Below are 13,304 nucleotides of genomic sequence, written 5' to 3'. Positions count from 1 at the left end.
TGTCATTGATTCAACAAGGTGCTGGAAGCATTCTTTAGAAATGTTGGCCTATATTGATAGGATAGGGTCAAACACGGTATTAATATGGTGTTCCTAATAATCCTTTAGGTGAGTGTATAGGCTATATATATTAGAGGTAATGTTTGCCTATTTGGTACACCCAAATGGAAACGTTGTTACAATAGAACTGTAAGGCCCAAATGCGTGTATGAGGCTTTCCATGTTTACTGTGCAACAAACTGGATGAACAACTACAGCTACTGTTGAGGAAGAGGATTTCTCTACATCTGCTGTTTTGTGCTTGAGAGCGACGTGGCTCTGTGAACTGATACCATACAGCTGGCTGGTTTCAGCTGTTCAGAGCGGACCGTGACAAATCAGAAGGTGGAGGAATCTGTTTTTACCCTAAAGGCCCTGACACACCATAGTGTAGTGTAAAACCGTCTCTGTCAAGCACAAACAGCAGATGTAGAGAAATCTTCTTCCTCAACAGTAGTTGTTGTTCTTCTTTGTTGCACAGTAAACATGGAAAGCCTTATACAAGAATTTTGGCCTTACAGTTCTATTGTAAAAACGTTTTCATTTGGGTATGCCAAATAGACAAACATTACCTAAAAGGGCTGGATTTATTAACATAAGTAATGTCTGGGAGTTCTCATAAAGCCATTATAGTAGTCTAGCTGTGTGGTTGAAAAAGCTGAAAAACTAGTCCATGCATTTGTTACTTCCAGGCTGGACTATTGTAATTCCCTACTGTCAGGTTGCTCAAATAAGTCTCTTAAGACTCTCCAGCTGATCCAGAATGCTGCGCAGCGTGTTCTCACAAGAACTAAGAAAAGAGATCATATTTCTCCTGTATTAGCTTCTCTGCATTGGCTTCCTGTTGAATCCAGGATTGAGTTTAAAGTCCTTCTCTTGACCTACAAAGCTCTAAATGGTCTAGCACCATCGTATCTAGAAGAGCTCCTAATACCCTATTGTCCTACTAGAGCACTGCGCTCCCAGAATGCAGAGTTACTGGTGGTACCTAGAGTCTCTAAAAGTAGAATGGGAGCCAGAGCCTTCAGTTATCAGGCTCCTCTCCTATGGAACCAGCTCCCGATCTGGGTTCGGGGGCAGAAACTGTCACCTCATTCAAGAATGAACTTAAAACTCTCCTATTTGATAAAGCTTATAGTTAGGAAGTGAGGAGTTGCAGTGTTCACCTAACTGGCCCAACTGCTTCTCTTCATAATTGTTAGATTAATAATACATAACAAAGTAGAGGGAGGCAGGCCAGCCAAGCCAGATCCGGCAGGGGGAGAGTTCTAAGCCCGAAAAAGCTACCTCTCCTTATGACCTGTCTCTCTTAGTTACCTGTTATAGTCCTAGACTGCCGGGGGACTTCCTTCCTTTGACACACTGAGCTGCTCTCTCCTCTCCCTTTCTATTACTGTTACTATTACTGTTACTATTACTATTACTATTTGTGTGCAGCCCGTCCCAGAAATGCTTGTTACTAATCCTAGCTTCTGGGGAGTTTACTCCCGAGGAGTCCTTATGCTTTTTCCCCAGCTTTGCCTTATTTTGAACGCGTTTGGCACCAAGACCCTGGTTGCAGCTGTCGCCGTGGTCCTGCTGCACTCCCTGCTGAGCTCAGCGATGCCCTGCAATGTCATGCTGCGTCCTGCTGAACCCTGCAGCTTCCCGCTACATCCAGTCACTGTTCCATTATTAATGTGACTACTATCGCCACTGTTCATCACACCCCCAACCGCTCCGTCAGACACCGCCTACCAAGAGCCTGGGTCTGTCCGAGGTTTCTTCCCAAGAGGGAGTTTTTCCTCGCCACTGTCGCACTACTTGCTCTTGAGGGAATTACTGGAATTGTTGGAATTGTTGGGGCTTTGTAAATTATAGAGTGTGGTCTAGACCTACTCTATCTGTAAAGTGTCTCGAGATAACTTATGTTATGATTTGATACTATAAATAAAATTGAATTGAATTGAATTGAATTGGTTGTGCCAGGCTTTGGAGCAGCAAGCTGTGGGTCCAGAATACTTAAGTTTTCTCCAGATTACATTTAAAAAAGAAAGAAAAAAAACACACACTGAAAAACGACTGACATGAACATAAAGGAAAACATTTGAATGAGAATCAGAATGCTAAAATAAATAAATATATAATGATATAAATATTTTTTTTCAGAACTTTTTTCAGTATAATTAACTAATTGAGCATCTTTGATCTGTGTAGTCAGAATGAAAACAGATAGGCTAGCTGTGGTACTTTTTAGGTCACCTTTGCAGAGTGTGGCATCAGATTGCACAGTCCATATGTTTACAAAGATGTACATTATGTTGCACAGGGAAAATGATAGGATCACCTGGGTATGAATTAAGCCATGGATATCCGAACCGAGCCTGACGGGTACCGACGGACAGATATTTAGAAATGATGGTCGGGGTCTGGTCGGGCTCGGTCACATCAGCGCGATAAGGTAGGCCTATTTGTTGTAAAATGGTGCTGCGGCTCCTTTAAGAGAGCTCAGTGCGTGTGTAAAGCGGGCAGAAGAGAGAGAGAGAGAGAGGAAGAGTAAGCAGAAGTGTAGACGCGACCGGAGCAGAGATGGTGGAATAAGTTTAAGTTTTGTACAAAGTGTGTGCAGTGTCCGAAATAAACCCCAGACTGGAAGCAAAGTTCAGGAATTTGCTCACCAGAAACAGGATTTTAACCCCCACGTTATTCTTTTTATAACGTCGGCCCTGGAGGTAACCAGTCTCACCTGCTTTCTGACCACGATCAAAGGTTAATTGAACATTGTAACAGCTTATTAAGGTACGCTTGTTGAAATTTCCGAATGCCTTCCTACAGTTACTTAATAAAAGCGGGCTTTTGTTAGGTTGTAAAAAGATAAAACTATGCTTATGTATTATGTTTTAAATAATAAATTGTATGCTGCAGTCAGGTTATGAAAATAGGAATGGAATCTAGAATGACTAGCCTACTAAGGTAAAAACAGCTGGTTATTTCTCTCCCCCTCTCTTCCTGTCTTTGGTTAAATTGATTAGGTTAAAACCAACTATTAACATATGAAGAGGAACGTCTGGGTTAGAACAAAGGAAATGCAAACTCTGTAAACTTGAATATAATCAACACTTCCATGATAATCAACCTTAGTCTGTGACCTGGAGTAAACCTAAATTAAGAGGTGTGTCCTTATCCTGAGAAAATAGGAATAAATGTGGGAGCAGGAGAAGGATTTGGGGCCACAAGCCTGGGTCCCGACAAGGGAACAGGTTCTGTGGTCCGCTGTCAGCTGCAGTGTATTGTTTTGTCAGGTTGCATGGCTGCAATCTGTGTCCCGACAAGGGGAAGCATGTTTGCAGTCTGCTGCTGACAGTGTTTCATGTTTTATGTTTTATTGTGTTTTGACTGTCGTTTCCGTGTTGTTTTATTAAACCTTTTGCTTTAATCTTTCAATCCGAACGTCAGCCTCTCTCCGTCCTCAGAAATTTAAGAACACGTCATTTGTAAATAATCTTAACACTTTCCACACAAACAAAAGTACATGTGTCATTAGTATGAGAAAAAAAATTGAGATTTTAACTGTGTCGGGCTCGGGTCTGGTTCGGTCACGGCTCTGTCGGACGCAGGCCGGGCTCGGACAGAAAAATTCGGCCCGATCCGGACTCTAGTATGAGTCATAATGTTGAACAGTTAGGAAACAATACAAATTTCCTGGGTGACTAGATTTAGCTTAGTCATTATAATTCTTATAAAGGTTGACACACTATTTGTTTAGAGATTTCCCCATTTGAATTTTTGTAGCAATATATATATAGGCTAAATAATATCCTTTAGTATAACATGGTGTCACTTACCCCATTGTTTTTGTATAATTTTTTTGTATCCAGTACTGGAGGAAGTGCTCACCGTGCTAAGCTGCAGCCATAGATGAAGACTATCATGAAGGCCAGAGCTTGTATAAGAAAGGAGTACAGCGTCCTCTTCCTCTGTCTGGCTGTGGCTGTTTTAATCCTTGTTCTACGTAACATGGAGGTACTGAAGGTGAGAACTTGGTTTTAGTAGAATCACTTGAAGGGTTGATCCTATTTGAAAGGTTTAATTTTAGTCCATTTTCACTGTATTGTTTTCAAATGTGTGTTCAATGTGTATATATTTTTGCTTTGTTTAGTTAATTAGCTTTTAGTGCATTTGTCACCATCTCTCCATAGACCTCCAGCCAGTTTCAGCATGAGGTGAACTCCACCATCATGGCCCCGAGAGTTTCCACTGACCCTGACGTGCATCGGGGCTTCTGCACCTTCCAGCCACTGTCCCCTGAGGACGCTCTGGAGGAACGCCTCCTACTGGACTCCATTGCTTGGCCTGAAACTCCACTATTGCCAACTCCTCTTATCCTGGAGCAGACCAGTGACCCAGCTCACAGCACCTTCACCATTCTCCCAGGGAGGGGGGGAGGACAGTGGCACGTAGGGGATCAGCTGGAGGTTAGGATCAATATGGCTGATTTCCAGGGCCGTCCCAAGAAGTCTGGGGGAGACTTGTTACTCGCCCGGCTGCACAACCAGACGCTTGGTGCGGGTGTGGCTGGACAGGTGGTGGATCATCTGAATGGCAGCTACTCTGCTGTATTCTCTTTACTCTGGGAAGGAGACGCGCAGGTTGAGGGGATGCTATACACTAACATGTTAAATATGGTTGTACTGTAGTTTTTTTTTATCTATCTGCTAATTGATTGTTCACATAGCCCCCTTAGTTACTGTTGCTATGTCTATTACACTATTTCTCACACGGGACGTGCAATTTATAATGATAACTGTTGCAGATTTATCATTACAATTTCAGAAACAATGGGACCTTTTCATTTCAGGCTTAAGAGTCTCCTGTTAGCTTTGTTGCACCTGTTAGGACAGGACTAATGACAGCTTTTTCATTCTTATTGCTAGAAAAGATTTGTGACCTAATACATTTCCATCTTAGCTGTGGCCCACCTTCAAAGTGAGCCCAGGACCAATCAGCCAGATTAACTGAAATCACCTGTGTAGGTGTTCAGAGTGGGTGTGGTCGAGCTGCAGCTCCCATATGGTGCTAAAACAGTCTCATATCAAGTAGAAACTGACACACACAATGCACAAATAAATGCAAAGTGATTGGTATCTGTAAATCTGTGTTGTATCTTCGCCTCTAATTTGTGACTTGAATTTGTTAAACAATGCACAAATAAACGCAGAGCTATGGAAGTAAATATGTTTCATTGGATTTTGATATTAAAAAGCCATTGAATTTCTAGCACTGAATATTTTAGCAATGAAATTATGTATCTGAATTTTTTGCCTCTGAATTTTACTCTGCAAATTTTCAACAAAAAATTTTCACCTTTATTTTTCTAAGTTCATAAATTCAGAATCAAAAATTCCACGTAAAGAAATACAATATAACAAATCCAGATGCAAAATGCAATGTTTAAAATTCAACTAATATATTTTCAACTTGCTCAAATTCAGCTGCAAAATGTAATGTTTAAAATTCAGTGGTAACATCCGGGAACCCAAGGAAAAGCAATCGATTCTAGAATCTAGATCGGTAGTTTGCCATAGTAGCAGCAGCCAACAACTGGAAACTTTTTACAATTTCCGTCTGTCTATTTCACCACTAAATTCACTTCTAAGACTTTTTTTATGCGAGAAATCAACTTTGCACAATATAGGCATTTTTACAAAAATTTATGGCGAATTGCACATTTGCTCCGATGTTGGCGGACTTGAGAAGCTCCAGTCTGACGTGACCGGGATCGCTCGCTCGCTTGCCGGTCCAACCAGTGATGCTCTTAAACCCTGCTGTCAGCTGGAAGTCTCTCAATAGACTCATGGACAAGTTTGTTTCCTCAATCGTTTTTAACAAAATAACAAAACACAATTATCCATTATAAGATAAACAGCAACCTGCGGTTACCTGCCTTTCGGAGTTAATAAGCTCCACAAGCGATTGCGGGCCTAACATTTACGAGCTCGCTGGGCAGCCGAGCAGGAGTCAGAGGAGTAGGAGAGCAGCGTCTGAAAGGACAGAGAGAAAAGTCTCTCTTGAACATAGCCTACAGGTATGTGTAAAAAATAAATAATGGCCTATGTTATTTAGACTTAAGGGGAGACACCAAAGCTTATAATTTTCATTAATTGGCTTAAAACAGGGACAATAAATGTATTGCACCAGATATAGGCTATCACAATGATAATTCCCATCTGTTGTCTCTTTGGCACGTAGGTTATAAGTGCACATCTAGGCTATATAAAAACATATATTTCCACATAACACTAATGTACACCTGTAGGACTGACCATTGTTCAGAAACTGACCAGTGTTCAGAAAGGCATTAACAGCCCTGAATGACAACAGGACTCTTAAAACTAACAGTTTTGTTGTGGTAAATAAAAAAGTTTGAGAAGATTTTGGCAAGCAATGTTTTGTACAACCCTCGTTAAATAAACGTATGTTAAAGTGAGAGGTATCTCTCTGCCCTGTCAGACGCTGCTCTCCCACACCTCTGGCTGCAGCTGTGTGTGTGTGTGTGTGTGTGTGTGTGTGTGTGTGTGTGTGTGTGTGTGCGCGCGCGCGCGTCAGCCAACAAGCTCGTTAACATTACGCCCGCAATCGCTTGTGGCGCTTTTGCGAAAGGCAGATAACCGCAGTGTCTTTTTTTTATTTAAACAAATGATTGAGGAAATAAACTTGTCCATGAGTCTTTTGACAGACTTCCAGCTGGTAGTCGAGACTGGAGCTTCTCAAGTCCGACAACATCGGAGCAAATGTGCAATTCGCCATACATTTTTGTAAAACTGCCCATATTCAAACTCTAGACAGTTGATTTCTCGCATTAAAAAAGTCTCAGAAGTGAATTTAGTGATGAAATAGCAGACAAAATATTTGTTGGCTTTTCAATGCATAAATATTGAGTGCTAGATATGCAATGGCTTTTTAATTTCAAAATCCCATGAAACAGATTTACTTCCATACAGAGCGATTCGTATCTGTGAATGTGTATCTGTGTCCATTCCTCTAATTTGTAACTCTTATTTCATCATTTGTAAATTAACTCAGTATTTTTCAATGGAAATATATTTGAAAACCTCCTATTTGTGTGGATCCTTTTCCGCACCCTGTGTTCCCAACAACTTGTGTCTCAAGTGACAATCCAGCGCTCTCTAGTAGATGGAGGTAATGCCAAAAAATAAAAATTAGAGGCACGTATACAACAATGATTTACAGATATAAATCACTCCGCATTCATCTGTGCATTACGTTAACAGTCACAAATCACTTTGCATTTATATGTGCATTGTTTCACAAGTTTTTCAGAGACTGTTTCAGCACCATGCATTCTAAAGGACAAAAAAGGAACAATTACGCTGTCTGAAACCTTTATTGCGTCAAAAAACCTGCTACCTGTGAGTGCCGATCGACGAAAGCTGTGTTTTTGTATGCAGACAAATAACAGTATGCAATTATTAGCCCAGTTCGAGATGATCCAGGCATGCGCAGAATCAATCACCGGGGATCGCCGCCCAATGCATGCTGGTTAGATTTGTTTTTTTTTTAAACAACTTTGCATATTTGAATGTGATACAAACAACTGTAGAACAGTTCGGCATCTTGCTTAAAAAATACATAAATAAGGCAGTCATTTCCATTCAATGAGCATTACAACCATACATAATGATGACATAACCTAAGTAAATTTAAGAGAGGCACTTAAATACACAGTAAGAAAAGAAGAAAGTCAAAAATTTAATAAAAAATACAGTAAAAGAAATTGAATTGAAAGGTGGGATATGCAATCAAATTTCCTTGAGGAAATCTTATAGTACATCTGCTGTAAAAACACTTTTCTCATTAATAATAATTTGTATAGACTCAAAATAATTCTGAAATTCAATTCTAAAGTGATTAAAAGCTGGCAGAGAAATGTAGCTTTATCATTGTGAAATTTTCTTGTAGAATTAATAGGTTGACAATCCGATGTATTGTTTTGTTTATTACAACTTTTGCTTCTAATTTAATTATGTGAAATAGTTAATTTTTCTTACAGAACTCCAAGTATCGGTATAGTCCCAGAATAAATGTATAATAGTTTCTTCTTCAATTTTACAAAATTCACATTTATTATCCACAGCCACCAATCTTGAAAAACTAATTTGTTAGTGAGATAAATATTGTGCAGAATTGTGTCTGACTTGATCCCGACTTGCTCTGACGTCATGCACACGTGGGCAACGATAACCTCATTAGATCAAGGCGGGCGCTTGTTTTAGAGCCAGGCGCCGCAATTGCTTTCCATCGACTGCAATACCCAGGGCATGATGGGAAATGCCTGGCTCTCGGTTTCCTGGTTTGAAAGACACGTTTCCCCAGAACGGTTTGAAACGGCTTTGAGATAGGTTTTCTCTCGTTTGGTGGGTGTGTCTCTGTGTGGTAACTTAAAGATTACACCTCACAACTTCAAATCTGAGGGTTCACAAGGTTCAAAGAGGTCCTCACAAATCTCTCAATCTTCTATCGCCTCTGCAAAGCTCAAGTTGGAAAGTAAAAGGGCTAAATTGTTGAGGAGATGTGCTTTTTACATGCACTTTTAACACATCTTTTACATGTGCTTTTAACTCTGGTTCTCTAACTATCTTCTCTATCTAGGTGATGCTGGCTCACCCTAGTGAGGCTATCACAGTACTGAAGAGACTGAAGAGTGAAGAACCTGACAGGATAAGCCACAAGAGCCTCTTCCGCTCAGGCTCACTCTCTGAAACTACCAGCTGTAATGTCTGCCTACGTCCAACCCAGCAGCCGCTGTGCAACCACACTGACCTCCGTACAGGCAATCCTTGGTTCTGCTACAAGCCGAAGAAGCTGAGCTGTGATGCCAGGATCGACCACGCTAAGGGAACATACAACCAAACCTTTAAGGCCACAGAGGAGAAACTCTTTCAAAGGTGAGGGAGAGAGAGACAGGAGTGGCATTTTGAGTGACTTCTGATAAATATATACATCTCCTTGGTGGGAAGTTTCAAAAGTTTAACTGTAACAGGCAGTTAAGATTGAATCTAAAGATGTTAGAGTTTTAAAGATTAAACAAATCAAACTAATCAGTCTGAATTATACAAGTTTACTTTCATTAAGAACATTGTATTTGCTATGATTCATTTTTGTTTTATTGTGAATTCATATATTTTATTTTGGATGTGGTCTTATCAATAACATTACCGCCCCCTTTTTTGGAACTTTGCATTTGGTCTGGGCTGTTTTAGCCACCGCGGTTCGCGCCCGGGCATGTCTGGGCATGTAAGTGTGTCTTACCCCTTTTCCACCAACAAGAACCAGGTGCTGGTTCAGAGCTAGAGCTAGTGCCGGTTCAGAGTTGGTTCGACTGACAAGCCTCCAAAGAACCGGTTTGCTTTTCCACAGGCTAAAGAGCCAGCACAGAGCCAGGTCTTACGTCACTGTATACGTCTATTCTTTCCCAGCAACGTTAGCGCCAAACACAAACACACCATCAACAATGGCGGACGTTGCTTTGCTATCGATGTTCATGGCTTTGCGGACCTACATCGGCATCCAAACTCAGCGGATCCAACGTGTTCGCGTGGCTCGCCTTCATAGTGCAAGAAAGCAGCTTGTTTCCTCCTCTGACCACTGCTGTTTTTGTTTAATCGCGTCCATTGTGTTTATCTGTTAATTCAAAAATGACGGTCACAAGTTTCTGTTCGCCTTGTTGGTCACGGTAACCCCGCCCCCAGCCGCTGATGTAAGCGGTTCATACTTCTGGCCCAGCAATTATTTGGTGCTACTTAAGAACCACTTTTACTGGTTCAGAGCTGGTGCTTTGGTGGTCGAAAAACTAAGAACCGATTTGAAACTAGGCTCTGGCTCCGATCTAAATATTCATGAGCATACCATATTTGGAAGAAAAGCTCTCATTCCAAATATAGCCATTACACAAAAATAGCACCTGAGACATTTTCAGCCAAACCAATGTTACATACCCTATTAGGAGACTTTAAGGAACAGTGTGAAATACTTGATATAATCATTCTATCACCCCTTTAAACGTCTATATATGGGCACGCACTCTATCAACTGAGCTTAATGGACGCCTGACATTACCGCCCCTTTTTCACCTGGTATTAAAATCTAATTTGTGATTGGATCACAAGTGGAGAGCTCTAAGTACAAGATAAGGTGTAATGTCCATAGGACACATTGACAATGCCGTCAGACCTACTAAGACCACATTCAGAGGTGGTCTGGGCCACATTTGACCATATTCTTGTAGCAATGTGCACCGTTACATGGCTAAGCTAACCTGGGCTTGTACCACAAAGAACACACAGCTATCCTAGCTGTGTTTGCATTTAGCTTAAGAATGAGACCTGGGTTTGCCTGGATGAGTTTATACTGTCCTACCTGAGAGGGGTTGTGCTGTGTTAAACTGACTCACCATGCCGCTGTTTTAATTCACGTTCCGGAGCCAGGCCTGCTTGCTCTGGTGTCCTCGCCGTTGGGAGCGACCCCTCCTTTAGGGACTCCGCACGCTCTCTCTCCGTGGTGCTTGCATATTAAGTCCCCTCTTGTAGGGCACCACTTGAAAACATCAAGAAAAGAGAAGCCAATTAAGTAACTTAAGTCTCATAAAGTATACTAAACTATATATTTGGAGTTACTAGTGCAGTGCCGGTTTGAAGCGCTTGCCTGTCTGGAATGGACCAATTGCTTGGTTCCCAGTTTATTTTTTCCACAACCTTCTCTCACTATAAGAGCTGCTCAATCAGGCGCAGCTGTGGCTGATCTAGAGATTCAGTGGGTCTTTCTTTTTGTGTAGCCAGCACACATCCAGGTACATATGTGGCCCGGGCAGAGAGCTCAGGCTGCTAGGGAAGATGCTTCAGTGCGCAGAACATACAGATGCATTCACCACGTCTAAACAGAGGCAGAACATAACCTTGGAGCTTATTCCTCCACAGCGCTGTGCAATACAGTTCTGTTACAGTAAATTTTAGCACTAGTTTGGTCTCCACCAATTCCAGGGGGGAATGCCTTTCTACTGTAGCTTTTAAATGTTATGCTGTTCACTAGCTAGTTGCTAACTTTGTTTGTCTGCTGATTAGTAATAGGTAGTGCACAATTGGAGCTGATGAAGAAAAAAGATGCCTGCTGTATCTTATAAAATATGTTGATGAAAGCCGTAAGACTAACAAAAACAGTGAAGTTGCCGGGGTCACAAAATGCAGTGCAAGATGTTTGTCGTCCTTTCTTGTAGTTCTGCTGATGATGTTGTGGTTTGTGATATACTGTATAATGCATGCTTTTCTTTAGTGGTGTCAACATGAAAGTGTACATACGGGCTTCAGGACCTGCCAATGTCACCGTGTTGCCAAAAAAGGAAGGTAAAGCATGATTTTTACTACTTTAACTGCCAATTATAATAATTCAATACTGAATGTGCTACAGACAATGAAAGTAAAACAGACAGAGAAAAAGTCCTTTAACCCTTGATATAAGGTGATAGTCAAGGGCGGACTGGCCATCTGGCATACTGGGCACTTTCCCGGTGGGCTGACGTGCTTTTTGGGCCACTGCTGCCGCTTTATTTATTTTTTTATTTTTTCGGCCCATAAAAGTGCTAGACCTATATCGGCGGCCCATTGTTTTTTCAATTGACACTGGGCTGGCCCAAAACACTTTAGTCAAAAATATCACACAGGTTTCAGTCTCCATCTCTGAAAAGTGCCGCTTCTCAGCCGGATTACGTCTCGCCATGTCGTAAATTGTAGGGGCGAGGCCTGAAAACCGTGAATATATTGGGGCGTGATATTTAAATTACAATCGTTTCCAGCCGCTGCATTTATCAATGTACGACCATTCTTACACTCTGATTGGTGTCATACGAACGTTTCATGAATCACGCGTGAAGCCTATCGTAAGAGGATTTCTGCGCTCATATCTGCGCTGGTTTCTACGTTAGGTTGATAAATGAGGGCCAGTGTGTTTTTGAAATCCTTGTCCAAGGTTTTTAACATTGCAGATTGAAGCTGAGCGCTGACTTTTCCTTGTTTCTCTTTGGTCCACCAGCCTAAATAACCCCATCCCTATCCTTTATCTTCCTCTCAGGTCAACCAGAGGTGGAGAGCAGCACTGTCAAGGTTGGACCCTCTGGCTATTACTACCAGGGTGTTTGGCAAGCACTAAGTGGCACCAAAGTTCGCCAATTCAACGCAGCTGCTATCAGTCAGTGTCTGAAAGGCAAGGTGGTCCACATGCATGGGGACTCCACCATCAGGCAGTTTTTTGAATTCCTCAACGCAGCACTACCAGGTAGCTGATCCACAGAGATTTATGGCAACAGTTTGATTTTGTTCACACTTCAGCTGAATCTGTTCCCTCTCTAATACTTTTAGGTCTTAAGGAGTTTGACCTGCACAGCCAGAGGGTAGCTGGACCTTTCATGGCTTTGGACTATGCAAACAACATCTTGGTGAAATTCCGCTTCCACTCTCCTCCTATCCAGAGTCCTCCTGTCCTAACCAGCAAGCTTCGTTACATTGCCAATGAAATAGATGACTTAATCGGAGGCACCGACACTGTTGTAGTTTTTGGCATCTGGGCTCATTTTGCCACTTACCCGATGCAGATCTACATCCGGCGGCTGCAGAGCATCCGCAGGGCGGTGGTGCGGCTGCTGGACAGGGCTCCAGGGACAGTGGTCGTCATCCGGACCGGGACCCCCAGAGACGTGACGCTAATTTACAACGACTGGCACTCGCTGCAGTGTTATAAGGTGCTCAGAACCATGTTCAAAGGACTCAACGTTCATCTGATCGATGCCTGGGAGATGGTCCTTGCCCACCACCTGCCGCACAACGTCCATCCACCACGTCCCATTATTGAGAACATGATTAACGTTTTCTTGTCCTACACATGTCCTCAAAAGGGCGGCTAGATGTGTGTGTGTGTTGGGGAGAGAAGTGGAGATTCAAGCACACATTGAGTTTACATCTTATCTTTTGTTGCAATTTTCTTTATTTTGTATCTACAAAACTTGGAAAATATAAGTAAAATCCAACTGGAATAAAGTTATACTTTAAGGTATGCATATATAATGCTTGTTTGAAGTTGAACTTAAAGTGAAGTGTATTTTAATTACATTGTGTGTTTTTTGTAACCTAACCGTCGGCTGCAGTAGCTTTAGCGCCAGGCTTACGAAAATAATGTGTAGTTTGAGTTGGCTTTTGTTTCATATCTACTTCAGTGATTTA

The 13,304-nt window shown here is 41.8% G+C and overlaps 1 protein-coding gene across 4 annotated transcripts; it reads left to right on the top strand.

Annotated features, from left to right (window-relative positions):
• Window positions 1-2,555: 2,555 nt before the first annotated feature.
• LOC120553577 (NXPE family member 3-like) lies at window positions 2,556-13,132 on the top strand. Of its 4 annotated transcripts, none has more exons than XM_039792152.1 (7): window positions 2,556-2,750; window positions 3,897-4,050; window positions 4,218-4,673; window positions 8,689-8,984; window positions 11,365-11,435; window positions 12,160-12,363; window positions 12,447-13,132. In XM_039792152.1, the coding sequence occupies exons 2-7, from the start codon at window positions 3,937-3,939 to the stop codon at window positions 12,986-12,988; spliced, it is 1,683 nt and encodes a 560-aa protein (XP_039648086.1). In that variant the 5' UTR covers window positions 2,556-2,750; window positions 3,897-3,936; the 3' UTR covers window positions 12,989-13,132. The 4 variants fall into 4 exon arrangements, with proteins under 4 accessions (XP_039648086.1, XP_039648085.1, XP_039648084.1 ...); XM_039792151.1 differs by having other exon boundaries at window positions 2,556-2,787; XM_039792150.1 differs by having other exon boundaries at window positions 2,556-2,817.
• The last annotated feature ends 172 nt before the right edge of the window (window positions 13,133-13,304 follow it).

This window comes from Perca fluviatilis, chromosome 23 (genome assembly GCF_010015445.1).
Source record: "Perca fluviatilis chromosome 23, GENO_Pfluv_1.0, whole genome shotgun sequence".
Classification (NCBI taxonomy): domain Eukaryota; kingdom Metazoa; phylum Chordata; class Actinopteri; order Perciformes; family Percidae; genus Perca; species Perca fluviatilis.
This window is presented reverse-complemented; position numbering and strand designations above follow the sequence as displayed.